The 27,498-nt window shown below is 46.0% G+C and overlaps 1 protein-coding gene across 1 annotated transcript; it reads left to right on the forward strand.

Moving 5' to 3' along the window:
• Positions 1–3,002: 3,002 nt before the first annotated feature.
• On the forward strand, positions 3,003–27,458 carry LOC146672324 (zinc finger protein 646). Its single transcript, XM_085404912.1, has 5 exons — positions 3,003–3,182; positions 11,372–14,163; positions 14,691–15,800; positions 16,792–17,654; positions 23,383–27,458. Exons 2-5 carry the CDS (start codon positions 11,591–11,593, stop codon positions 23,805–23,807), a joined length of 4,971 nt encoding a protein of 1,656 aa, XP_085261038.1. The 5' UTR covers positions 3,003–3,182; positions 11,372–11,590; the 3' UTR covers positions 23,808–27,458.
• Positions 27,459–27,498: the final 40 nt, after the last annotated feature.

Genomic DNA, 27,498 nt, shown 5'->3' on the forward strand with positions numbered 1-27,498 from the left:
TTGCTGAGAGATCTTTTGTGGTAATCTTAGATGAGTAGTTTTATGGACAAAACCCAGCAGGTCATTCAGTGTTTCCTTAGTGCTGATGTGTCAGAGATGTTGGTGTAACTGAAGTAATGTTGTTAAGTCCTTAAAGTCATATTCTTTTATTGTCATGACTCTATTTTTATGTTTGTATGACACCTGATTTATATTGAATATGACTGAAGTAAACTAGTCTTTGGCTACGTCCACACGTACACGGGTATTTTTGAAAATGGAGATTTTCCGTTTTCGTTTTAAAAAATAATCCCGTCCACACATAAAGGCAGAAATGAAGGAAAACGCTGCTATGAACATGCCAAAGCAGCAGGTGGCGCTAGATTCCTAACCGTGCAGAAATGTTGGCCAATCAGAAGTCTAGAAGCCTCGGTGGGAAAAAGTAAACAAAGCTGGGGCATAGAAGCAGAACCGAGTCGTATGTGTGGAGGGACAGTAACTGTGTGTATATGTGAGCATTTAAACACTGCAGAGAGTAGAATTAACAGTAACAGTATTGTAGAAATTCATTTCACCCCAACAATAACATGGGCACAGTGTGACGTCAAAAAAGGCGCACATCTTTGACGCTCACACGTAAATGCAAAAACTGAGTTTTCAAAAATATCCACCCTGGCAGGCGTTTTTAAAAATCTCCATTTTCAGTGACCGAAAACGCCGTTTACGCGTGGACGAAAGATGCAAACGCATAGAAACATCTGCGTTTTCAAAAATACCCGGGTACGTGTGGACGTAGCCTAAAATACTTAGTCATTTGTTTAATAGTAATTTAACATAATTCACATATAAAACTATGAATTGTAATTTTAAATGGTCTAAAAGCACGTAGAATAGCATATGCAGGGAAGTATATTTCTCCTTTATTTTTATCAAGAAGCAAAAACAAAAAGGAAAAAAGAAGAAACGGGGCAGGGGTCGGTGGTTGAATCATCCGTCTCCACCAACGCCAAAACCAAATCTACGCCCTCGCTTGCACACAAGTAATCTGCACTGAAATATCATCAATTCTCTGCCTGTCGGTCTCTGTCATCAAGTACTGTACTGTGTATTTATATTTATATTAAGTGCATCTCATTATACTATGTATAATGACAATAAAGACTTTCAATTCAGTTCAAGTTTTTCTTACTTTTAGTCTTTCTAAGTATTATTATTGGCATGAGTCAGTGCAGGTAAAATAAAACAGGATTTTGGATGTAGAGAGAAACCAGTCAGGACAGAATTCATTGCAATATTTACATAGTAACATTTCCTCTTCACCAAACTTTCCTTCTATTATTATTTTATTTTGTTTTATTTTGTTTTGCAAGTTTACAAAAATAATTCAATTTTTACTTGAGTTGATTAAAAGGATTTTTCACACTTGGCTTCAGTTAGCTGTGATAACCATGGCTGACCTCACTTCCTCCATCCTGCTCTTCATCCATCAGCTCCACACAGAGCACAGGTGCTCGTTAACCTGACCATCTCATCTTTACGATGTGCATGTTTGCTCTGACATCAGATGGACTTCCTGATAAAACCCTCCCAGTTTATCTGAACCAGGACTACACTGGCTCGTGGTCCCCATGTGGCTGGGTTAAGAGACATTGTGATATTATGAAAATAATAAATATAAGACAACAAAAGGGAGATAAACAGTATTCAGTCTTCATAATGCGGGAAAGTTTGTACAAAAAAGGGAAAAAGTGCTGATAAAATGTTGTTTCAGTTTAAAACTTTTTGGTTTTTCCACCATCTCACACTGAAACATGTCGATTAGATCTGATTAGACTTTTATTGTGAAGTATTACTTGATGGGACTTTTGGGATTACTTTATATTCTTTTATTCTGGTATAAGTTTGTTTTTTCTGACAGTCAGCTGACTGATGAATGGACCAGCTGAGGTTTGCATTCACACTGATTGTTCCTGCAGGGACTCGTCTGATCCTCGTGCTCTGCAGATCAATATGTTTATTGATTTCATGACGTTTTATTGGTGCTTCATGGAGCTGTTGTATAACTTTAATGAAGGACCTCCTCAGAGTCTGTGAGGGGAGAGCTGCTGGCCCACTTCATTCACAGCAGGCTCGGGATCGCATTAATGCTCCATCTTAAAATGACGACTCGACACTGGTTTGTTTGTTAGAACTTTGACACCAAAGCATCGGTGCTGTCTGATGTTGTGTTTTTATGAAGGATCTGCAGGACGAACACAGTTTGTGGGAAATGTGAGCATGCTCTTACTGAAGGGAGTCAGCTCAGAGATTCAGAACCATCTGTATACCCCAGAGACACAACATCTCAGCTACAATGTATGAATGATTGAAAATGATGTGCTGTACCGAGAAGGCTGGTTTAGACTTCTTTGTCCATCCCTGTTTTGGGAGACAATCAGCAATGCAGGAACGTGCTGCAGCAACATCTCCAGAAACCATTACACCTGTGACACCTGTATCACATATTATACACCATATATAACATCATATCACCTGGGTTTGTTGAGCAAGGTTTACTACAGTGTGTAAAAGTCCCAAAGTTACCGTTATGATGCAGAGTGTAGCATGTTTCAGGTGTGTGTGAACCTGCTGCGGGGACAGAACAGCACAGGTGAGTATTTAATGGTCACACTGCAGACTTCCCAGTCCTGAGCACGAGTCTGTGCGTCATGCAGACCGGCCTCACCTTCACCTGTGTGATCGGTGCCGCACTGAGTGGGATAATAATTGGCGGCTGATTAGTGGGCACAGGGACCGACACAGAGGCGGCTGCAGGGCCCAAGGTGTGAGCGCCTGAACGAGTCCCTCGGCTCGGTTCTGTTTTTCCCTGACGGGCCGGGCTGCGGTCGGTGTGTCTGCGCCAAAATGGACACCGCAGAGTCCGAGCCCTGAGAGCCCGGCGCCGCCAGCGCGCCGTGCCGCTACAGCGGCGCGAGGACTTCACTGTGCGTGTGATGACGCGCGTGCGACCGAGCGGCGCTGCGCTCGGCTAGCAGCGGCAGGAAGTACGCTGCTGAAGCGGCGGCAGGGGGACCGAGCCAACAACCAAAAGTCGGTGATGAGCAGGGGAGGAAAAATAATCATGCCTAATCCGTGAAAGTGGCTCATTTTGCATCTCCGCGCCGTGCATCGTTCACCCTGCGGGCGCAGAGGCCATTTGAGGGGTAAGTGTGCGCTGCGAAACGCCTCGAAAACGCGGTTTTCCATCAAAGGGGGCCGCGGTGTGTTTGTCGAGATCTTTGTGTCGCTCCGGACTAGCCTGGGGTTGCTAAGGCTAGCTGGGACGCTAACCCCTGCGAGTTCCTGCAGCTTCTCCTCGCTTGTGAGTAAAGTGCGGGCTCTCGGTGGCGTGTGCGGCCCAGCCACGGTGTTTTTGTGTGTCTGTTTGTGCTTTTCTTGTGTTGAACTTCCGTTATACCCCCTTTCTGTCATAGCGGGGGGTTGCTAACGGGCTAGCCGCGTGCTAACGCTAGCGTTAGCTCGGCCGTGTGTGCGTGTGTGCGTGCGCGTGCTTTCAGCGCCTCTTCTCTACAAAATGCGTCTTATACAAAGACGGAGACGGTCGGGACTCACTCCGCCGTCAATCTGCGTCGTGTTTCGCTCTGTGAGCCCCGCTCGGCCCGCAGCTGGAGACCACCAGCGGGCTCCGTTTGCGGGGCTAAAACGCGAGCTAACCCCCGTTAGCTGGGGGAAAATGGCTCGCTGCTCGAAAGCCATTTTCCGAGTGAGATGGGGTCTCAGTGAAAGTGGGCTGATGGCTGCCGGTGATCTACCAGCTCTGTTGGGAGCATCACATAGGAAAACAGCCACAGGCGTCTCCCCCATCGCTCACCCCGTCCTCCTCCAGCGGCGGAAAGCTGCGGTCTGGAGGAGGAAATGTCGGCCGGGTGTCGAGGAGAAGATGCCCCGCTTTGTCCCAGCAAATCCCGACCGAGAGGAGACAAGCCAAGGTCAGGGAGCCCCGCTGCGCACATTGGAGGCAGACCTCCGGGGAACACCGCGGCGGGAGCGAGCGCAGCGGCTCTTTTGATCCTGCGGTAGTTTAACGAAGCAGGGCGGTTTGTTTACATGATGGAAGGAAAAAGTGACAGGCTGCTGATTGGCTGCCGCTCCCGGGCCCGATCACATCCCAGTGTGAATGAGACCCTTCGTGTGGAAAACCTGACCCACATTATCGCCGTGGACGTCTCTGTGAGCAGCCTCGGGTCCGTACGTGGGCTCCCAGCCACAAAGCGGCTCTGTTAAGTGTTAACAATGTGTTGCAGTTCAGAGTAATCCTTAAAGAGTGAAACACCAGATGGGCGCTGAGTTTATCTATTTATTTATTTATTTGTACAAACTGGGTGAGAGGGGGGTGGCCCACAAAAATTCAGTTGTTTATTTTACTTTTAGTGGAGAGGTGTGTAACTACACAAACGTTTAGCTATGATACAAAGTTGGGTGGAGCTTCTGTCCACTCTGTGTGACATCATATGAATCCATGTGTAGAAAAACTGTATGAGCCTGAGTGTCAGGTATATTTTTAAACTTTCATTTGTGTCATTATTCAGATATTTTCTGTTTCAACATGAAGAAAATGAGTTTGTTCTTTTCACACAGGGGAAAAAAACTGAATAGGATCTGAAATGTTGAGAGTCACTCGGGCGGGGAAAAGGTTTCGTTTTCCTGAAGATATCAGATATTTTTGATTTGCTGTAACATGAAAACACAAGTTTCTAAAGCTGTGATGCTCATGGGACGGAGGTGAAATCTTTGGTTCAACTATAAGTTCAGAGACGCAAAGCAAAAGCAGGAAAATTAAATGTGGACACTAAAATCTCAAATAACTCTCTCTCTCTTTGTTATACAGTTTCTTCCTTTTAATTGGATTTTGTTGAACTGAAAGGGTTTGAAGCAGATTGCTTGACTTGGTCCTGCATAAATTCACTTTATTGATCATATACGAGAGAAAAACAGTCTTTTTGTCTGAAAAAGGAAGTGATGCATTGTAAAAATAATTGCTGATTTTTCTTTTGAGTAATTGAGCTCTAATCAGTGTTTAACTGTTATTTAATAATATGCAAATCTGAATACTGTAAGATAAGCCACATGGTCAAACATGAGGGCTGTATTAGCCGTTATTCTCATTAGGTAGGTTGTTCATTGTTACTTCATTAAAAAAAACCTCAAAGCTGAAAGTGTTCAAATCAATTTCTTTGCCTCCAAATATTCACTTTATTGATCATGTATGAGACGGAAAAGCAGCAGAGAGGGAATTTGACTTTTTCTACAGGAATTTGATTAAATGTGATTATTTTCAGTGTAGTCTCTGTAAATTTGTCCTCTGATTATTCTGTGAAGCACTCGGAGGTAAACGTGCAGAATGCATTAAAAAATAAAATGCAGATATTCTGAAATAATTTATTCTCGATCATGCGCAGTTTGAAGTAATCTGAGTGTATTACAGAAATATTCCAGCGTCTCCTTTAAGTTAGTCAGAGAAACTGAAGCTCAGTGAGGATCTGAGATCCACCGTGGACCGCACACACTTCAGCTGTTTGATTCATGCGAGCCACAGGTAGAGCTGCGCCTACCTGTGGCTGATGGCAGAGCGCTAACAAGACGGTTTAAATTTCAGGTCCCTCTTCGTGTTTCAGATTCGCCTCGACACTCAGCCGCAGCCAATAAAGCATGAGCACTCTGTGAGCGTTGGAGAGTCGAATCACTGATATTTAAATGGAGTGTGTGATTTGTTCTTGTTTGTAAAGGAGAAATAAATTTGCAGCGCTTTAATCTGCGGTCTGTGTGACTGAACAGCGAGGAAATGAACGCCAGGTTACTCTGTAATGAAATCACGACTGGCCTGTTTCCCTCGCCGGTGGCGTCTCCTGTCGCCTCTGCTACTGCCGTGGGCTTTCTTTGTCCTCACATCAAACATCTGGCCGAATGCAGCACCTCCTCCTTGTTTACTCCCCCCGCTCCTCCTCTCCATCATTAAAACTCGTCGCAGTGGCGGTCTGAACATAACCTTGGCATTTAAGGGCGACCTGCTCGTTTCCGTTTATTCCTGGACTCTGCTACAGCAGCGCGATTCACAGAGTCCCTGTTTAACACACTGGGAGGCTTCACGCTTTCATGTCTTATCTTCTCCTCGATCGTTTCCTTTACATGAAAGTAACAGAACACGCTCAGGTGTCTGCGTTCATCCTAACCAGCACATATTTAGGCAGAGAAAATGTCTCGCTGCCATATTAGAATAAAAGATTTTATTAAATTTGTAAGAGAAAAGTCTTAATGTAAATGAGCTGGGGAATTTTCAGCGATTTCTAGAAAGCAAATTTTTGCCTCATTAGGTTTAAAAAAATAAATAAATAATAGAAATGCGTCCACATCTTCTGTTTGGCTGTCCCAGCTGGACAGCTCTGTGACCTCGTAGAGATGCAATGGCATGAAAACACTGATAAACTGAGTGTCAATCAGTCTGCAGCCTGAACTTGGGGCTCTCAGGGATTACTGTACATACAGTAGGCTCATTATTAACTTGGCTGTGTTTAAAATGGACATCCATCAGTAGAGCAGGAGACACATGACAGGAAGTAATGGGCAGGCTGGTTTTAAACACGTGGCTGGTAACAAGTCCATCTCTCCTTTACATGTCGGTCATGTGTTTTACTTCCTCACACAGAGTGGACAGTAAGTCGTCAGCGATGCAGTGTCAGATGCTCCGTTTCCTACTGAGAGTCTGACAAATACGTTGAAAAAGTCGTCTTTTTTTCAGCTGTTTTTTTTCTTGAGTAACGACTCATCAGTAAATGGTCCTTACAGATGTGCCAAACTTTATTAGCAGCTACTGCTGTCGTCTTTATCCTGCAGTAAACATGTTATGTTCTGCTGTACAGTTTTAACTTCTATGGGAGTCTATGGGGACTGAGGCACTACTGCCTCTGCTGGACCCCAGAGGAACTGCAAGGAGAAAAAACAAGAAGCAAAAAACAGAAAAGTGCCCGAGTTCACAAACGAAAAGCTTCATAATGATCAAGAAGGATGATAAAGATAACAAAGTCAGCTGAACACGTTGATGCACCGCAGCTCTGATAAACACAGCACTCGCCTGCTCTGAGGCGATGATGCTGGGTTATGTGCAGGAAAAGGCACCGATCTGGTTCTTGTGTCCCCGCTGGTGAAGGCATCGTGCCGCCTGTGGGCTGAGGTGGGGGGCTCTGCAGGTAAAAGCTCTGCAGGGAGATGTAGAGGAAGTTTCCCCTCACATCCTTCACTCGCTCCTGCTGCTGTTTATTTTCCTTGCTGCCTTCCTGCCTGTCAGACTGCAGCTCGTCAGCGCCTCCCCCCCTCCTCCTCAGGTTACCTCTCCTGCCAATCAAACCCTCCTCCACACCTTTATTTTCCACTGCAGCCCCCCACCCCAACCCCTCCTTTTCCCCCTCTTTCTGTTTTTCCCCTTCCTTCATTCCTTCCCCTCCCCCACGCCTCCCCTCGTGTCTCACCTCGTTTCCTGCTTCCTTCCTTCCTTCCTTTCTTTGTTCTTCTGTTTCTCGCTCATTACCGGTGAATCTGTTAATTGCTCATTAATGAAACGACTGTGGTGATAACGGTACGACGGTAAATATTTTTGTGTGGAGATTGGCGTGTTTTTCTTGCGCAGACAATCAGTCTCTGCTTCCTCTTGAATCGTTTTAATTGAGTTCCTGGACCGATTTGTGCTGCTCAGCTCAGGTTTTCATGCTCATGTTTTATATTTAACAAACATCCAACAACTTGTCGACTAAATCACTTAAAGCTCCAACCTGCAGCACCACATTTGAGACCCGGGTGACCTCTGTCCTCTCACAGGTAGCTCACCTTTAATGAGACATGCACTGATCAAACATCCGTGGTTGATTGGGTATATTTGTGTTGATCAGTCCTGTAGTTTAGCCTCACCGCTGATATATTCGCTGCTGACTGGGTGCTGTTGGGTTTTAGAGCAAGTTTGTTTAGCTGAATTCCCATAATTCCTCTCTGTTCAGCCAAAGAGAACATAAACACAAACCCGAGACCTTAAATCCCACCTGATGACCAGGTGGTGTCCTCGTAGTGCTGACGCTATCGCCCGTGACGGCTTGTAAACCGTTTGATCCTCCTTCCTGTCAACGCTCTTTTCCCGTTAGCCAACATCTGTATTCCGGGCCTTTTCCTGCTCATAGAGATTCTCCAGTGGAGACTACACACATAACTGTGATATGTTATTTAACACAAATCTGGGTGTTTCCTTCTTCACGAAACGCCTGAGCTGTGGTCCATAAAGTTAAGCTTTAAGATTTATACTGTCTGCTGCTGCATCACAGTCGGCAGTTTGAAGCTGAGGTGGTGATGTTTACGTAGGACCCAGCTCGGCGGTCCATTACTATGTCTAACAGGAGGTTTCAGCCTCTCGGTTTGCTCACATTTAAATTAAGCTGAAATCTCAGATCAGTCGTTATAGACGTTGTTCTATAAAACCATCGTAAGCAAAGGCTGGTTCAGTTGTAATGCCATCAGAAAATCTGCCCATGAGACCCTTTGTGTTCTAAACGCTTCAGTTCCTCTGACATCCAGCAGAGGCAGCAGAGAGCCCGTACCCATTGACCCCCATGTTAACAGCCTGATACACAAACTGTGTAGGTTTATGTATATATTTCCTTTTCATAAAGTCCTGCACACGGAGACGATGTTTGGACTGTGGCTTTGGAGGACTTTATTTTAAATGATTTTTATGGGCTCAAATTGTGGTCATAAATATTTTGTACTTGTAAATCAGGATTTGTATGTGTAAAAAAGATTTGTGTGTGGACTTAGCCAAAAAATACGTGTGAAACTCTGCACTCAAGTTTCAAGTTACAAGTACGAATTTTGACCACAATTTGAGCCCATAGATTTTAAGTGACAGCCAAGTGACAGTTCTTTAACTCCCCCAGAAAACGTAAGAAACAATATTTTACATTTTCACTCTTAAAAAAGAATAATTCTTTGAGGCGTCAGTTGTAGAAAATCTAAATCTGTGCGTCTCTGCTGTGATTCATGATGTTCAGATTTGTTCATATGCTCGGTTATTGACGTCACCGACGTTATGAACGGTGTTTAAGCCAAACACTGGCCGAGGCTTGAACCTGCAGAGATGAGCTCGTGTTGGAGTTTTATAGGGATCTGTGTTATCAGGAGAAACCTGGAAAGTCTTTGAGCGGGCCTCGAGCCAGTGTTTGAACCCAGCTGTGTGTAATGAGATGAACACGAACGGCTGCTGTAATCTGCCACAGATTACAGATTACACATGAGCCTGTTAAAAAGGACGCAGACACTTTAATCCCACTGAAGGATCTGTTGAACTGATTCCTGATCAGTTTGTGTCAGACTTCCACCAAATGTCTCACTCAGAAAAATAATCACAAGCATTTTAAACTATTTTTTAAGATATACTTTTGTATATTTCTGCGAGTTGTGGTTTTGGAGAGCACATTTTAACGAGCTGTAGTTAAATTTCAGTCGTTTCTGAAGTGGAGCTGTGGCTTTTGTAGAGTGAGGACGTTTGAGCTGTCGGTGAGCTGTCGGTGGAACAAAACGCGACACCTGAAGGCCAAGCTGACCGACATTTCCTCCACTTGTGCTTCTTTAATCTGGAAAATAAGGGAATTCTCTATTTCCCAGTGAAACTCGCTGACAGGTGCAGCGCTCACTGTCACGCGATGTCTGGACAAACCTGAATCTCACGCCTCCACAACCAGCAGAAACACAGCAACTGCTCCTGGAACCATACAATAAACCGGAGCATTTTCAGTCCCAGCAAACCCAAACAGGACCGATTCATCAGCAGCATCAGCACGTCCGCTTGGACTGCTTTCTTGTCTTTAACCGACTGAGGCTGTCCTCTTTAAGTGTCTCATTTTCTTCTCACACTTGGCCAAAGAAGCATTGAGTTTGTGCCATGCTGCCATCCATCCATATTTCACAAAATCCACTCCTCCTCCTGCATGATGGGTCTGAATTTAATCCAAACAACAGTGAATATTTGTGGGTATTTACTCGCATTGTGCTCAATGCAGAGGTCCCGTTTGTAGTTTTATAGGCAGTGCAATGCACAGTGAGGCGGATCAGGTCCTGCATCACTGATATTCTGGTTTTTCAGTCATACATGTAAAGTCCAACTAATCTGGACTTTAGAGGTTCGGTCTCTGATCGGTTAGACTGCATCCCACTGGGGTCCTAACAGAAAACACAAACTATTTGATCGAGGCAGATTTTAATCAAACTGTTGTCTAATGAGTGAAAAATAAACTTTTACATTTTTTCCCTTCTCAGAACATAAAAGTGATCCAACCGTTACTGACACGGAAAAGCAGCACATTTTTCAAACTGGAAATTGATGTTTTAAATATCAAAATAGTTTCAGAATATTTCTCTTAAAATATAAATGGAGTTGCCTCACACATTGGAGGGGTTACACAAGTTTTAACAAGTTGTCACATTCAAATAAATCAGGAGGTTGAATTACACCTGACGTGTTTCCTAAAGTTTGGCCTGCTGCTCCGTTATCATCGTGCAGATCAGGTGGTTTTCTGCTCTCACCCTGCTGTGGCGACTAGGACTGGATCAGGTTTACCTGACTGTGGGCCGATCCATTCACAAGTCGGATCGTCCTGTCCAAAATTCGCAAGATAGAAGTCACTTTTGAACAGTATGACCCAAAACAACTGAGACCATGAACTACAAGACATTTTTAGAGATAAGCTAAGAAATTAGTTTCTATAAGATGGGAAATGTTTTTGCAACCACAGGTATCGCTGTCTGATGGCCTTCAGATAACATGAAGATTTAAAGCACTTACCCACTGCCTTGTTTTTTTTCTGACAAAGAAGTTACATCCATTTAATGGTCATTTATTGGTATAATAAAAAAAAAAATGATATTTTGTTTCTAGAGTCTTCCAGTTAAACTAATTTGAAATGTTTGGTCTGACACTTTATTAAAGCTACAGCTGATGCTTGTGCAACTGTGCTACTTAATTGTTGTGGTTAGCAAGCTGCTAGTGATCACTCGGACTATTGCTGATCCTTAAGATCACCATCCACAATTTCTATATCCAGCTATAAAATTTGTGATGCAAAAGCATAATAAAGAAAATTAAAATGATAACAGAACCTAGGACCAAACTAATTTATATTAAATAATCTTTGTAGGGCTTTCCTGAATATCCCAGTCATTTTGAGATTCTGTTATAATCAATAGCAAATAGCTGAAACTTAAACTGAGGGACCTGGACTGAACTTCGAGATTTTAACAAAAGATAAGTAGGTATTTGAGTAACCTGTTTTCTTTTTCTTCTTCTTTTGTTTCTCCACAGTGATCCCTCATTGGCCGGTGTGACCCCCGCAGGCCTGCCACCTCCCGGGGTGGGTCCTGATTGACCTCCGCTGACGGCTCCCAGGGAGAAAATGGCCTCCACTGCTGCCCTCAGCTAAAGAGCTAAGCCCTACAGTTTCCTCCCCCACCTCCTCAACATCACTGTTCATTGCTCTGTTGTGAACCGTGATTCCCTCCAAACGATTTGCTTTAGAGTACTATGGCAATGCATGATATGAGTCGTGCCAAGGGTTTCCCCTGTAAAGAATGTGATATGGTTTGCCCGAGTACTCCAAGTCTTCTAGAACATATGAAAGCACATTATCAGCAAGAAGAGACCGGTCGTTTTGAGTGTGAACAGTGTGGACGAATTTATAAACACGCAGCTAGTCTAGCCAATCATAAAAAATCTCACGAAGTTGGATCATTCCAGTGTCCTGTTTGTACACGTACGCTGCCCAACGCAGTAGCTTTGAAAAATCACTTACGGATCCATACTTTATCCCCTAGTAGTGCACACACAGAGGAAGAAAGCGAGGAAGTGCCCGAAGAAGCCGGCCACGACGAGAGGGACTACGGTCTCACCCAGGACCTCTCGGACGGGTTTGGGCGCTCCCATTTGAACAATAGTGGTATGGGACATAGTGTCCTGCAAAGCCACGAGACAGACGAACACGGAAAAAAAGGCTCCCCTGAATCTGACGACGCTTGGGACAGACCTTTCAAGTGTGATCAGTGTGACAGAACTTACCGGCACCACGGTAGCCTGGTGAACCACAAGAAGTGTCACCAACAAGGAACGTTTAAGTGCTCTGTGTGTTTCAAACTATTTGGCAACCTGGCTGCCTTAAACAGCCACGAGAGAACTCACTCGAAGTTCAAGACCCCTGGGGCCTCAATGGTGAGCAGCAGCAGTAGCAGCAGCAGCCTCCACGACTCGGAGCGCAGCACTGGCACTCAGTCCTCTCAAAGTGAAGACACTACCACCTGTTTCTGCCACCTCTGCCAGGTAGCGCTGCCAAATAAGGCAGATTTCCAAGAACACATTCTGCTGCACAACACTGCTTCACCTACCCTCAGCCTGCCACGGAGTTTTCCAGGCATCATGCCTCATAATCTGAGTGCTGTTCGATCCCCGGCATACACGCCGGCGCTGGGGGACCCTCTGCCTCTGCCTCTGCCACCAGTGCCGACTGAGAAGAGGGGCCCCTATGACCCCATTATGGGCCCTCCAGTCAACAACCCCATCTATACATGTGCATACTGTGGCGCAGGACACCCAGATCTGGAGACACTGAAAGTCCATTATCTAACTCATGATCCCCACCCTCCCTCCCATAGTCAGGACAGCTCCATCCTCAACTCGGAGACTCTAAGTTCTGGATCCCAGAGCTCGGTGGCCTCCCCGTCAGGAGGTCGTGTGCCCCAGGCTAATTCTCCAGATGATGAAGAGCGGCGCTTTAAGTGTGGGGAGTGTGGCAAAAGTTACCGGCATGCAGGAAGCCTGGTCAACCACAAACGCTGCCACCAAACGGGCCACTACCAGTGCACCATCTGCTGTAAGCAGTACCCTCACCTGGCAGCACTACATAGCCACCTACGAAGCCACAAGGGTCGTCCTTCCAATCAGCCTATTAACAATGACAGCAACGACTGGCTATCCCCAGAGCCCCTGACTCTGGACTCGCAGCAGAGCTACGTCCAGGAAGGTAGTGGTGCCACCACTCCAATCTCCCTGCCAGGAAATCTCGGCGAAGCTGCCCACTTTGTACCAGATGGAGGCCACAGCAGTGGGCTAGACTCTCTTGAGTTCCATGATCGCTTTGATGGCAGCTCACTCTCCCAGAGCAGCTCTGCTCACCGGCAAGCCGACCGACACGTATGTGCCGACTGTGGTGAGATGTATGGCGATGTGTCTGGCATCAAGTCGCACATGTGTCCCCGCCGTGGCCAGCAGCAGCAGGCCAATATGTCCAATGGTTTTATGGGGAATATGAACTACCATAGCTCCAGTGGAACCTCGCTGCCTGCTGGAAGCTCCAGCAGCCTGAAAGAAGGCGGCAGTCAACGACAGTATCCTCAAAGTGGAGGCAAGAGAATGGGAAGCAATGACAAAGATGACGATGATGATGGAGAGGTGTATCAGTGCTCAGTTTGTGGCAACCACTATGCTAGTTTGAGAGCTCTCAGAAGTCACCTGCGTAGTCATGCCAACAACCCCACAGGGCCAGGACCCTCCAACCTGCAGCAGGACTGGAGGATGATCTGCTGTACCTGTGGCCAGACTTTTGCCAGAAAGCAGGATCTCCTGAATCATCAGTTAATCCATGGGCCCCAAAGGCCAGATGGTCAGCAACAGGGTATTGCAGGGAGTTCAGCCAACGGCAACGAAAAGATGGATGGCCGGAGCCACATTTGTGTTGACTGTGGCATGTTTTTCGCCGATCGCCACCATCTGATCACCCACCTGTGCCCTGGGAAGAATCGAGGTAACTCGATGAACAAGCCCGGCCTAAATGGAGCCAAAGGGATGTCTGGAGGAGAGGGCGTTGGCGGTGGTGTCGCTGGAAGAAGTTGTGACGTTGGCGCAGATGGACGTAGGCCAATGGTCGATCAGAGTGACAAGCCCCACAAGTGTGACCAATGTGGGCGAGGATACAGACACCCATGCTCTCTCCTTAACCACAAGAAGTCCCACAAGACCGGTGTTTTCCGTTGCCTTGTCTGCCAAAAACGTTACTACAACCTGCTGGCTCTCAAGAATCACCAAAGGACCCACTTTGACTTAAAGAGGTAGGTCTTCTGCCAGTTTCGAATGTCTCTCAACAAATTCTTTAAAAAGTTAACATTAGAAACAGTTAATGGTAGTGCCTACTGGAGGTCAAATCCAAAATTATCATGTTACTCTTGTTTTGTAAATAAAGTAAAGACGTTAATAAAGTTTTGTTTATTTTTATATAAATTTTGTAGCTATTTTACAGTTGGTACTGAGCACCAATTGAGGCATGTGACAAATTAAAACTGTTTGGCTAATAAAGATCTCATTCTGTCAAAGTGAGTTTTTTGACTTTAGTTGGCAAGATTTATGGATAACATTTTCATTGGTTTTCATCTAAACTTTGAAGTACAGGAGAATTGTTGCCAAAGTAGGTAGGGGTCTGAGGCTAGTAAAACTGCTGAGAACTGCTAACCTTATTAAGAATCTGACTTAGGCCACCCTAGAAATACCTACAAAGTGTCATTTTGCTTTTGAAATGTACTGAAAGAGATATTGCTGTTTTTTGTTTTTTTTTCTTTACCTTTGCCTATTTTTGCTACAGGCACAAGTGTGAAGAATGTGGCAAAGCCTTCAAGATCCAAAAGCAATTGATCAACCATCTCCGTCTCCATGAAGAACACCGAGCCAAAGGCCTTGTTCGGACCGGCCCAAACGGTTCCCGCTTCCAGCAGCCTGACCCATCTCAAATGCAGACTATGAGAGGGGAGCCATCGAAGGGCCAGGTGATGGGGGTCAAATACAGCCACCAAGGGTTCAAAAAGCCCTACTCGTCAGCCGGTACTTCCAGACCCCAGAAGTTTGATCCTGCCGAAAGTGCACGGCGGCCGTTTGCCTGTGAAGAATGTGGAAAGACTTACCGCCATGCGGGCAGCCTGGCCAATCACAAGAACCTTCACAAAATTGGAGAGTACCACTGCAATGTTTGCAACTCTACATATCCGAACAGGCTTGCAATGAAAAACCACCTTCGTCTCCATTTTGCCCAAAAGAAGCACAACTGCCAAGAGTGTGGCAAGGGCTTCCGCACCCAAAGGCAGCTCGCTACCCACACTACAGCCGGCCTGTGCAAAGGCCCACAAGGCCCTGGCGCTCAGATGGATTTCGAGTGCGACGGCTGCTGCGAAGGCTTTGCCACAGCTGACGAGCTCGCGGCTCATGACTGTCCAGCCCAGCACCTGCCTTCATCGTCCTCCACCAACACCTCGACAACCATCAGTACCGAGAAGAACTCTGTAGACATGGACTCTGACGAGAGGCCCTATGCCTGCGACCTATGCAGCTGCGCCTACAAACACGCCAGCTCCCTGTTGAACCACAAGCACACCCACAAGACCGGAAACTTCAGGTGCAACTTCTGCGACAAGCCCTATACCAACTACATGGCTCTACGCAACCACATGCGCATCCACACGCAGCGGAAGAAGCACATCTGCCACACATGTGGGAAAGCCTTCCGACTGGCCCGGTTCCTCCGCAACCACCAGAAAGTCCACGAGGAAGGCGCCACCCCGTTTGGCTGCCCCACCTGTGGGAAGAGTTTCCAGGGGAGGTCCGGTCTGGCCAGGCACCGCTGCGGGGACAACCAGGTAGGCATGGAAGTCAGGAGGAAGGCCACTGCACCCACGGGAGAGGGCGAAGAGTGTCGGTACACGTGAGTTCTCGTCAGTTGTTTGTGATTCTTCGAAGTTGAAACAAACAAATAGTGAAGATAAATTTAGGTCTCTACATGTCTATTACAGGTATATGATCTCCAATCCGGCTTCCTTGGGACCATACGCGTGCCGGAATTCGGATTTTTCTGAAGTTTGGACAAATTGAATTAGTGGAGAGACCAGATAAGTCAACCCCGTTTGCTTACAGTTAGCATATATCAGACATTTTTAGGCTAGCCTCAGTCAAACATGTCATGTTCAGATGTACTGTTTACATGCTTTGTTTTTTTCGAACTCTTTAAGTAGTATTTTGTGTGCAGCATATTGAAGTGTTGATGTTGTGTGTTCCTTGCTTCTGTTCTGATTTTGATTGCAGTCTTTGTGTTTATTCTGACACTGGTTAGCTAATAGATTAGGAACTGCAGTTATGTGATGGGGCTGTTGCATTTTGATGTTCTGAAAGGGAAGATTAGGAAGTATTTGGAGCTAGCTGCACTGCACATGTCCACAGGTCACCAGTCTTAACACCTACAGGAGTCTTGATGCATGGTAGTGGTTCTTTGGGCATGTTTGATGGTTTCTCATCACTACATTCAGTATCCAAAGAAGGCTGAGACAGAAGGTTGTTTTATTTGTGCAGTGCAGGGAGCAGCAGATACCTTCCAGTTCCCTACACTTGTTTCTCCATAGTGTCTCCCATGTCCCTCCCTCCCTCACCCACCCAGCAGTCCTCTCCCCTATGACCTGTGTAGAAATCATTAATGGTACACCACTTTGTAGACTTCTTTGAAAGCTTTGAGCCGGATTTCAGATCATATACCTGTATGTGCAACATCCTAGATGATGACTAGTAAAAATACTTGAAATACTTCTCCAGAAAAAGTGGTAACCAGATGAATTTGGCTACAGCATTGAAATCGGACATCCATGTTCCGTTGCTAATCTCCTTCCTCTCTCCTCCACTCCTCTTCTTTGTTTGTCCCTGCACAGATGTGATCAGTGCGGCCGTTCCTACCGCCATGCCAGCTCCCTCCTCAACCACAAGAACACCCATACTGTCGGCATCTACCACTGCGCCGTGTGCCTCAAGACCTACTCCAACCTGCTTGCCCTGAAGAACCATCGCCGTATCCACTCTGAGACGCGGCGCCACCGATGCCACGACTGCGGAAAGGCCTTTCGAGTTTCCTCCCAGCTCTACAACCACCGGCGTGTACACCAGAAGCAGCGGGAGCTGACCTGCCGGTCCTGCCAGCGAGCCTTTCCCACGCAGGCTAGCTTCAGGCTCCACATGGAGATCACTCATGGCCAGACACCGCAGCCCCGCCAGCCCAGAACCCAGCAGCCCCGCCCAGGGGGCTCCCAGGACCTGGGCTGGGGGTCAGGCCTGGACCTCACCCTGATGCAAGAGCAAGGACTCAATCCCAGCAACGTCGCCAAAGTCCGCGGCCAAGGGAGCAACAGCGAGGTCGTCAAGTCCCATGTCTGTGACCAGTGCGGTCGCTCGTACCGCCACGCCAGCTCCCTGCTCAACCACAAGAACAGCCACAAGACCGGGACCTACTTCTGCAGCTCATGCCAGAAGGAGTTCCCCAACCTGATGTCCCTGAAGAACCACCGGCGCATCCACACTGAGCCCAAACGCTACCAGTGCCCTGACTGCGGGAAGTCCTTCAGGGTGTCCACTCAGCTCATCTGTCACCGCCGCATCCACACCAAGGAGAAGCCGTTCTCCTGCCAGCAGTGCGACAAGCGCTTCTCCTCCAAGTCCAACCTGAGGCACCACATGAAGGTGCACTGGAGCGGCTCATCGGCGCCTCCACCCATGTCCATGAGAGCGCCCAACTTCCTGGGTATGCCTGGCGGCCCCTTCATATAAGCTGCAGGGTGAGGGGGGGGGAGGTGGTGGTGATGATGGTCTTAGTGGGGCTGGGGGAGGGGGGGGTCACATGCCGAAGATTGTGGAGGTGCCAAAAATGTAGCGTAGCCTTCCTCATTGACCATGTGTGGCTGTGGTGTGTGTGGAGGACAGACTGACGTGACGCCCCACACACACGCACGCACACACAGACACGCACACACCCTCACAGAGCACTATGCTGCCCCGCACGCTGACTGACAGGCAGACTGGACTGACCCCCTGCTGCATGTTGCCTTGTTATGTTTCCCTGCCACGGACTGGTGCACCACGAGGCCGCAGCCATCAAGCTGCACCCAGATGGAGCGCGGGAGTCTGATTGGTCCTGTTTCTGATGGTGTTTACAGGACGTTTTCTTCCCGTGGCCTTCGTCACAGTGTTTCTAATCTGGTCTGGAGAGACTGTTTTGATCAACAGCGTGCAGGCCAGATTCGTGTTTTGTACCTTTATCCTTTTGGCCTGGAGGCAGCAAGGACTTGTGGGAACTTTTAGGACTGAACATGGACACTTTGGACTCAGAGGGACTGCTTTAAACGTGTGTGTGTATGTGTGCGTGTCTTCTTGTGTGTTGCAGCGGTGACCACTTCCTGACTTCTTGTTCACACGTGTGGACCCGGAGCTGAGAGACCGCTGCGGCTTGCGTGCGGTTTAAAATGGCCCTTCTCCCGTAGCGCCTGAAGTTTGATTAAAGACGTGATCAGTTTTTAAAAAGAGGGTTTTCAGACTTCCTGTAGCGCGTCCTGTTTGTGAACACGCTAATGCTGTGAACGGAACACGTGTCATATGTTCAAACCAAACGTTCTCATGTGAAAATGACTGTTGGAGTGGTCGTGGACCATTTCACCGCCCACTAATGGGCAGCGACAGGGCGTCTGTGTAAGATGAAGAATCACAAGACGACTCCTTTTAATCTGATCATCAGCTGATTGGCGTTTAAATATTTTTCCTCAGGCCTCCGTCTTATCACACCAGCAGAGTTCATACCTCAGTCTGATTTTATATCCAGTTTTTTATATTATTTAAACTTTATTTAAACGGGGATGTTCGTGGGTTGGTCCGAGCTTTCATTTAGGAAACTGTACATGCAGCGAAGTGTCCTGATTTAATTTCACCTCTTTGAAGCAACAAAAAAGAAAAGAGAGAATCGCCTCCTTTCATTACGTTTCCTCACCAATCAGCAGACAGCATGACACTAACAGGAAACAACCCGATCAAAGTATAAAACAACACGGAGGAAGTCCAAGTCCACCAAACTAACTGAATGTATTCAGACATTTGCACCAAGTCGAGAGTAATACGTTATGTTTCGGTTATAGTTTGGGTCTCGTCTGCCTCCACGTCAGCCTCACGAACCGTTAAAAAGTTAGCGTAGTTTAACAAAAATCATATAACAAAGGTTAACGGTGCCGCCGTGTCATTGTGTAAGAACGTTGGTCTACACACAGCCGATCACTACACATCGTTAATTATCCTTTCACTGTTAAATATTAAAGGTTAATTAACTGTCAGTATTTTAAAACGTTTGCTTCCTTTGCTCGAGCTCCTACAGATTTATAGATCAGAGACTTCCTGAAGGAGGAGGTTGGAGGAAACACTCAGGAACCTCAGCAGGAATGACGGCTGCTTCCCTTATTTCTCGTTTTAGGCGTCGTTTCATTTTCAGTGCAGGGGGAAAAAAAACGTTTTGGTGGTTGAATGCGTCAAACGGTTCAAAGTGAGTAAAAGACTCAGAGCTTCCAAACGACCTTCGACCTCACGACGGACGCTAAAATAAACGTGTCAGAGAGTGAAACTGAATCCAGCTGTTTGGAAACAGACATGTCGAGTTAGTGTTAAATAATCGTGTTCACGAGATCCACTCTTTCAACCCCAGAAGGATTTGTTTTTAACAGATGGCATTAACGCAACAAACCCATGGACTTCCTGTCTCACAGGGGCGCTCTCGAGCTCTTCCAGAATAAATGAGACTGTGGAGCTGAAAAGCACTCGTCTGGTTTTAGGCAGAAATCCTCGAGACGGTAGATTCACTTCCATTTTTACAGTTCTTTTAGTAAGACACATTTTTGTGAGTGTGATGTCACAGCGCCACGAGCCAGAAGCAAACGTAGCCGGTGTGATGTCACCCATTTTCTTGCTGCCTCGCCTCCATCTGAACCGAAGGTGTTTAATAAGGAAAGAAGAACGTTTTATTGGTGTCTGCAGGTGTCGCCTCCTGGTGGTCATCATGTAGAGCGCAGTTTTAAGGCATCTTTTTAAACTCAGAAGCTACGAGCAGCTTTTATTCCTGCGGGTCACAGGAAGTGGAAATCTCAGCAAAAACCAATAAAAATCCTTCAACTTTCATTAAAAAAAACACGAGGGAAAACAATCCCCTGTGATCGATCTCCATGACAACACTCAGACCTCTTTGCTGTTTGCAGTGAAAACGACCCTCCCCTGCCCCCGGTGTTCAGTAGGTGTAACTGCAGCGTAAAAAGCTTTCCGGAAACCAACAGCTCCACCTTGAACTGTCCGTTCTCGCGCTTTACGTCCACACGTATGAACAGGAAGTGACCCCTCCCCTCCTCTCTCCAGCCCCAGTAAGTATGATAAAACAAAAAGGCGAGGCCTGAGCGGCGGGAGGCGAGCGGCTGTACGAACTCGACGTTTCTGCAAGAAGGAAAAAAGATGACAGATCATGTAGTAATTCATTTATTTATATTATCATTATTATTAACACTTGTAATGGACAGCGCTAGTGTTTAGGATGTGAGTTTAGAGCTGTGTTGATGTAAACACCCCGCCCTCCTTTTACCCACAATGCCCCTCTCTGTGGACTCCACTGAGGACCTGAAACACGCCGGAGACGCTCTTCTTGCCTTCTTTCACGAGTGATGATGTGACGCTCCTTCATCCCTCTCTTCTTCCATATTTATCTCCTCCTCCTCTTCATCAAATCAGACTGAAAGGGACGCCTCGGTGTGCTCGCCGACCTTTCTGTTCCTCTTTATGGTAACCTCCTGTATTTATTGGTGTTTTGTTCCTTTTTATTTAATTGTTTGGGAAGCGTGTGCGTGTGTGTGTGCGTGTTTTCAGCACTGGTGCTAGTTTAAAAAGAAAAGTTAAAAGTGAAGCCGTGCAGTGACCGTCAAGTGCTGTAGGAGTCCGTGTGATCTAGAACACAGAAGTAATAAATGTCCATCCTCCGTCTGGTTGTCCTCGCCATGCCTGCTCTTCTCTGTGTCACACTTTCCGCCTGCATTTCAACTAGTTTGTAGAGAAGAAGAAGAGGACTGGTTTGGCACAACTACTACTCCCCGCCCCCCCCCCCCCCCCCCCCCCCCCCGCCCCCCCCAACCCCCACCCCTTTTTTTTTCTTTTGTTTGAGTTCTAACTTTTGGTTTCCATGCATATATATGTAATGCTTACTATACACTTTTATAAACTATGTTTTGATAATTCATTTCGTAACAGAAGATCTTGTCCATAAACTATAACCCTACTGCTGAGTACTGAAAATAAATAGCTGAAAAACACAGTGACACTCGGTGTTTTCACTCCGTCCACATCGACGTCTCTCCCGGCACCTTCACTGGTGTTGGCAGGAAGTTTGTGCAGAACCTGCTGAATGCATCTCCAGCTTTTAGTATCAGAGTGCAGACGGTCTGAAGGTTTTTACAGCGTCAGTGAAGTAAAGTTGTTTTCACACGACTATGAGTCTAATGTTTGTGACACACACAGCTGCTATTACCGTATTTTTTATTTATTTATTTATTTTTTGGACCTTAAGGCGCACCGGATTATATGGCGCATTAAGCGAAACAAAACCGACTCATTCTTCTTGCTTCCTCCACTTCTGTACCATTGATTCATTAATGCTGTATTCTATCACAGCAGCTCTGTTCCCGTGTTGTTGCAGTAAATTAATGACTAACCTCGTATTGTGGATGAATAATCTCAGTTGTTCTGACTGAAGTTTGGTCCGTTTACAGCATCCTGCCATGTGATTGCATTTGTCTCTAACCATCAGGAACCCTCACATTAACTTTTATCGAGTGGAAAGAAGTTAGCGTTCATCCTCCAGCTTCACTGTGTTTATGCTAACATAGCTGTTTCACTAGCGATCATGTAGCACATCATTATATACCAGCTAGCCCAAGGACCCAGGACCCAGATTCCTCCGTGAGGCTCCAACAATCCATCAAGCAGTGCGGCTTCGTAGCTACCAAAGTCGTACTAAAACATTTTTTTGACAGATTTTTGAGCGCCGTGTAGCACATAAAATCGGTTCAAGGTCAGTAAGCACAACCAGAATTCATACATAAGGCACACTGTCAATTTTTGAGAAAATAAAGGATTTTAAGTGCGCCTTATAGTGCAGATAGTACGGTAATAAAAATCCAGGTTTCACTCACTGAAGGAAAAACTGCAGTTTTTATCCCATAAATGATGTTTGCTCATTATTAGATGTGTTTAATTACTATTAATAAGTTACTCTGAGTCACAATGATAATTCAGCATCACTATGTTGTTAATGTAAAAGCTGACAGCACAACTTTAAGGTTTTTCTGTGTCATCACTGATGATTTTGGATCTTTGGACACTTCTCCCCCAGGAAACAGCCGAAGGTGTTATCATTAAGTTATCATTAGTTCATAATAAGAGCAAACATACAGCTTTGTCGGTTAAAAGACGATCGAGTCGCTGACGTATAAATGGGTTTTTTGTTTTAAGGCAGGGGTGGGGAACTCCAGGGCCGGTGTCCTGCAGGTTTCAGATATCACCCTGAATTAAATGAGTTCATTAACAGGCCTCTGGAGAACACATGTAAATCATCTGTGTGGATCGAGGACACGTTTAAAACCTGAGCACATCGACCCTCGAGGCCTGGAGTTGGACACCCCTGATTTAAGGCACCAGTAATTATGTTTGTTAATTAATGATTTTGTAATTTTCTGATGTTTATCTGAGGATTTAATTCATGTGTTTATTTTCTGCAGTCTAATGTTGATGATGACAATCTGATCTTTAATTCACACTAAAAAACATAATCACGTAATTAAAGTGTTTTAGCGTTTATCGGACACGTAGTCGTGTGACACGTTTGTAGTTTATCAGTTTATAATGAAACTCTTCACATCCTGTGACTTTAATTCCTTTTTTAGAAAAATCTCACGAGCGTCAGAAACGTGATGCCGTTCATTATGGTCCTGCATATATAACCCATGTATGTGTTCACGTGGCTCACACCTGTGCAGGGCTTTGACAGCTGAGGAGACAAGATAAGAGGTACGGAAGCAGCCAATCACAGGAGCTGCAGGCAGTGCGTGACAGGCGTAACACAGGTGTTACTGTTCAGATATTTCCCATCAGTGTTACCTGAAGGAAGCTCGAGATGGTTGCACAGCACACTCCCTAAAATAAACCCTCCGGCTTTGCTTCGTATTCGGCCGGTCGTTCTCGTCACTGACTTGATAAATGACACACTCGAGCCGCTCGTTTCAAAATTCCAAAGAGAAGTTTGGAGGCTTTGGGGGTGTTTTCCAGCTTTTCCTGGTTGGAAAATTGGAGTGACAACATAATATTCCGACTCTGTGATTGGCTGATCTGACAGTGAGCTTCAGAGCCGACAGACCCTTTGTGGGTTACCCTGAACTGAAACCTTCGTGTTTCTCTCCTCCCAGATCTGAGGCCGGTGGTTTCGAGCAGCAGCTCCAGGAGCTTCGTCTGCGGCCAATGCGGTCGCTCGTACCGCCACGCCAGCTCCCTGCTCAACCACAAGAACAGCCACAAGACCGGGACCTACTTCTGCAGCTCGTGCCAGAAGGAGTTCCCCAACCTGATGTCCCTGAAGAACCACCGGCGCATCCACACTGAGCCCAAACGCTACCAGTGCCCTGACTGCGGGAAGTCCTTCAGGGTTTCCACAGCACTCATCTGTCACCGCCGCATCCACACCAAGGAGAAGCCGTTCTCCTGCCAGCAGTGCGACAAGCGCTTCTCCTCCAAGTCCAACCTGAGGCACCACATGAAGGTGCACTGGAAGAGCCCGCTGCTGTCCAGAAGCCGGTCTTCGGCCTTCCTTGCCGTCTCCTCCAGACCTTTCTGACCATCCGGCCTCGCAGTTCTCCTCCGAGCTCGTCCAGTCTGACAGACCCGGACAGCATCGTCTCCTCCAACATGTTACGACCCTGCTCAAAAGCCGCAACATAAAAAAGGCGACGAATACCACACCGGACTAGGTGTGGCCAATTAGCACCATCTGAGCACATTGAGGAGATTAGGGGCTTGCTAGGGGCGTAACAAACAATATGACCGTATAATTCAACCTCAATTTAATCCTTCCGGCTGAAATCTGAACTAAGATCCACATTCAGGAAAGTTTCCCCAAATCATTTTGTGATGTCACAGTTCAGAGGGCGAATCAGCAGAGATCCTCACGTACCTGTTAGCTGCCTCGGCTGTTATCCTTACATTAAACTAACGGAGAGCTTGGTGCTCATTGATTGGCTGGACTAACCGTGTCAGACTTTTGGTTTACATCTGGTTTCGATTTTTTCAGTTCCTGTCTGGTGAGATTAGGGCACCAAAACCTGATGAGGCTGAGGTTCAGCTTAGATTAGCTAGACACAGATGTCCTGTGGTGGATGGACGACGTGGCTCGGCCAAGCCGTAAATATGGTGGTGACGATGGTAAATGGCCTGTGTTTGTATAGCGCTTTACTAGTCCCTAAGGACCTCAAAGCGCTTTACACATTCAGTCATTCACCCATTCACACACATTCACACACGATGACTTATAATGATCTTTTAACAACCTGATGACATTTGAAGTGGCTGAGTTGAAGCAGCGGCCTGTAGTTTGTGTAGTTATCAGGCAACCTGATGATCTTTGTTAGCCAGTGTATAACTGATGGATGTCGTCCGTTGGTTTCTGAATGTTTGAAACCTCGTTGTTGGCGCCGTGTTGGGTTTGAAGTGGCCATATTTGAATAACAGCTGGGTTGTTATCACAGACTGTTTGGGGAGTGTCGCACAGACGGAGTTACCTGCTAACCAGTGCTCAGTAACATCCAATGAACAATCTCAGATTTCACTGTGCACCTAAACTCTTGCCCCGCCTCCTCAGACCGTCTCTTAGCAGCAGACGTATTATTGGTCTGAAGCCTCACAGACAGCCAGCAGCCACAGCCGCCTGTGTCACCATCCATCTGTCAGTCAAAGAGGCCACGCCCCCATACATAGCAGACCACATAAAACTGGAGCCATGCAGCTGTTTAGTTGTCTCTAGTGGATGTTAGAGAAAGTGCAGGTGGTCGCCTGCGTTGCCCAGGAAGTGTAAAACTAAATGTTTAGCATTTCCAGCGTTTCTTTGATAGAATATTTCATCATGTCCACCAACTGCAGCAGATTTAAGCAAGTCAGAGGAAACTGAAACCCTCACAGCTTGTGTTCAGGTTTGCTGTGTGACGAGGACCTCTCCGGACTTTTGCTCCTGGTGGGAACTCGAGTTCCTCCCCGGCGATACTAACGGTGCTCAGGTCTTTGACCCCGCCTCAGACAGACCTCTCTGACGGTTGGCATGTTCTGGCTCCTCGGCAGCAGACACCAGGGGGATTGTGGGTCTTTTTAAAAAATTTTCTGTGTTTCTGATTATTGCTAAGGATGAAAACTCATCATCTTCCTCAGCTGTTGCTGTACCCCCGAGGGGAGGCTGAAATCTGACGTGTGGTTTGTGAACTTTCTGGAGGCCTCTGTTCACCTTCCTCCTCACCTGGTCCCCAAAATAAAATCCAGTTAAATATGGAGGCCCAGTGCTGTCACTTCAAAGGAGAAAATTGATCTCGTAATAATAATAATTTTTTTCTTATAATGATGTGAAGTTTTCTATTTTTTTCTTTGTAATTATAACATCAAGTAACTGTTTAGGTTTAGATGTTTGTAGACGAGCTCTGGTGTGTAAACTAAAGCTCTGATAGGTACTTAGGTGATTACTATTAGAGAAATAAATGACGTCATACTGTGTGATAATCTGGAGAGTAATTTGTGAGATTATATCGGTTCATTTATCTCCTCGTCTGGATTTTGAGGTTTTTTTCTGTGATAAATCTGAGAGAAACGGATGAAACGCAGAAATATTTCCCTGCACGCGTCCATCAGAGGTTGGACGCCACTGTGGGTTTCCTCTGTGGACGAAGCTGGTGTCAGGAGCCACGCAGTTTTGTCTCTGAGGAAAATCAGTGAAAAAACAGACAAGCAGAGACAACAGTGCATCCTCGACTTCAGTCAGACTAACTGGAGTTTGGACCACAAGCCTGTGACTGTCAGACACAAACTAAGATGGAGAACACTGACGGTACTGATGTGATGCGTTTGTAGCTGATTCTTTAGGGACTTCCTGCTCATCTCTGTATCTCTGTGTCTATTTCCTCCCGTTAGCGCTGTGTTATTCACGGTTTTTACAGTTTTACATTCACAGTTGACCCTCTGCGTCTTTACAGCTGTCTGGTAACTCGTTCATGTCTAATTAAAGCATAGTGGACCCAAAACCGAACCTTGTGGAACTCCCGTTTTCTAATGTTCGAGAGACATGAAATAACGTGCTGCTGTAACCTCAGAGAGCCGTGAGAACACGCGAGATCAGGTTGGTTCAACCCAAGTATTAGTGTGATTAATTACTTGTTTAGATTTAGACTTTTCTGTTGTTGCCACTTCCACCCATTTGATAAAGCGGGTTGGTCAGCGTCTGGAAGCCTGCCGAGGGGCTGTACCCCTGTCATATGTATATGTTTTGGGGATGCCCTGTTGTCCCAGACGTCAGGGGTGGATCTAGAGACATTTCTTAGGGTGGCAAAATCAAAGCCGTTATTTTACACACTTGCAGGTGTTACATCCTTTAATATGAATTATACACTGTTATAAAACATCAAATGCAGTAAGTATACACACGTTTCGTATAAATATACTCTAACTTTTTCTTACCCCACATAATTAAGCATTTCAGTTACATAAAATGTGAATTTTGATTCTGTGTTTAGCCTGGATGGTCTAAGCAGCTTGGAAAGAAAGCTTGAAAGAAAAAAAGCATCTGGGCTTCTTTTTTTAAGTTTTCTTGAAGACGTTTCATTAAAGAAGCTTTTTCAGTTTTAAGCGCAATTGGTGGAGAGTCCCAGATTTTAAGCCCTATGGGAGTGTCCGCAAGAGGGTCATGGATCCCCTATTGGTCCTCTACCTAATGGGGGGGTCCATGACTGAAGAAGCTTCTCGAATGAGAGGTGGGACGTCCAGACTTTTCTTTCCATGCTCCTTAGGCTACAATGACCTGGATGGATGACTGAGAACCTTCACAAACATAGCCTGTATCATAAATTAAGCATGCAGAACATATAGAAAGCTACATTGTTGCTTAAATTTACACAAAATGTCAGAAATCTACAGCATCATGAAACATTTTTCACCAGAACTGTAAACCTATTTTTTCATGATGTATGAGGTTAACCCTCCGGGCTCCAGGGTATAACTGCTCATTATTTACTACAGTTTGATTTTACCTTTAACAATATTTTTGCCTCACATGTCTGAATTTACAGTTATTCTTTCATTGACACATTGTAAAAAAAAATAAAAACCAAGTAGGGAAAAAGTTCTATTTTTTACCTGTTTAGTGAATCACTTTCATAACTTTAAATGCAAATATAAACTGTAAATTTTATTAACTTATGCACACATGTTGTAAACAATAAAGTTATACGAAACTATTTACCCTGATTTGCAGCCACCCTATCATTTATATAACCATT

This window comes from Rhamphochromis longiceps, linkage group LG4 (genome assembly GCF_057381845.1).
Source record: "Rhamphochromis longiceps isolate RC_006_pf linkage group LG4, R_longiceps_female_GT1.1, whole genome shotgun sequence".
Taxonomy (NCBI): domain Eukaryota; kingdom Metazoa; phylum Chordata; class Actinopteri; order Cichliformes; family Cichlidae; genus Rhamphochromis; species Rhamphochromis longiceps.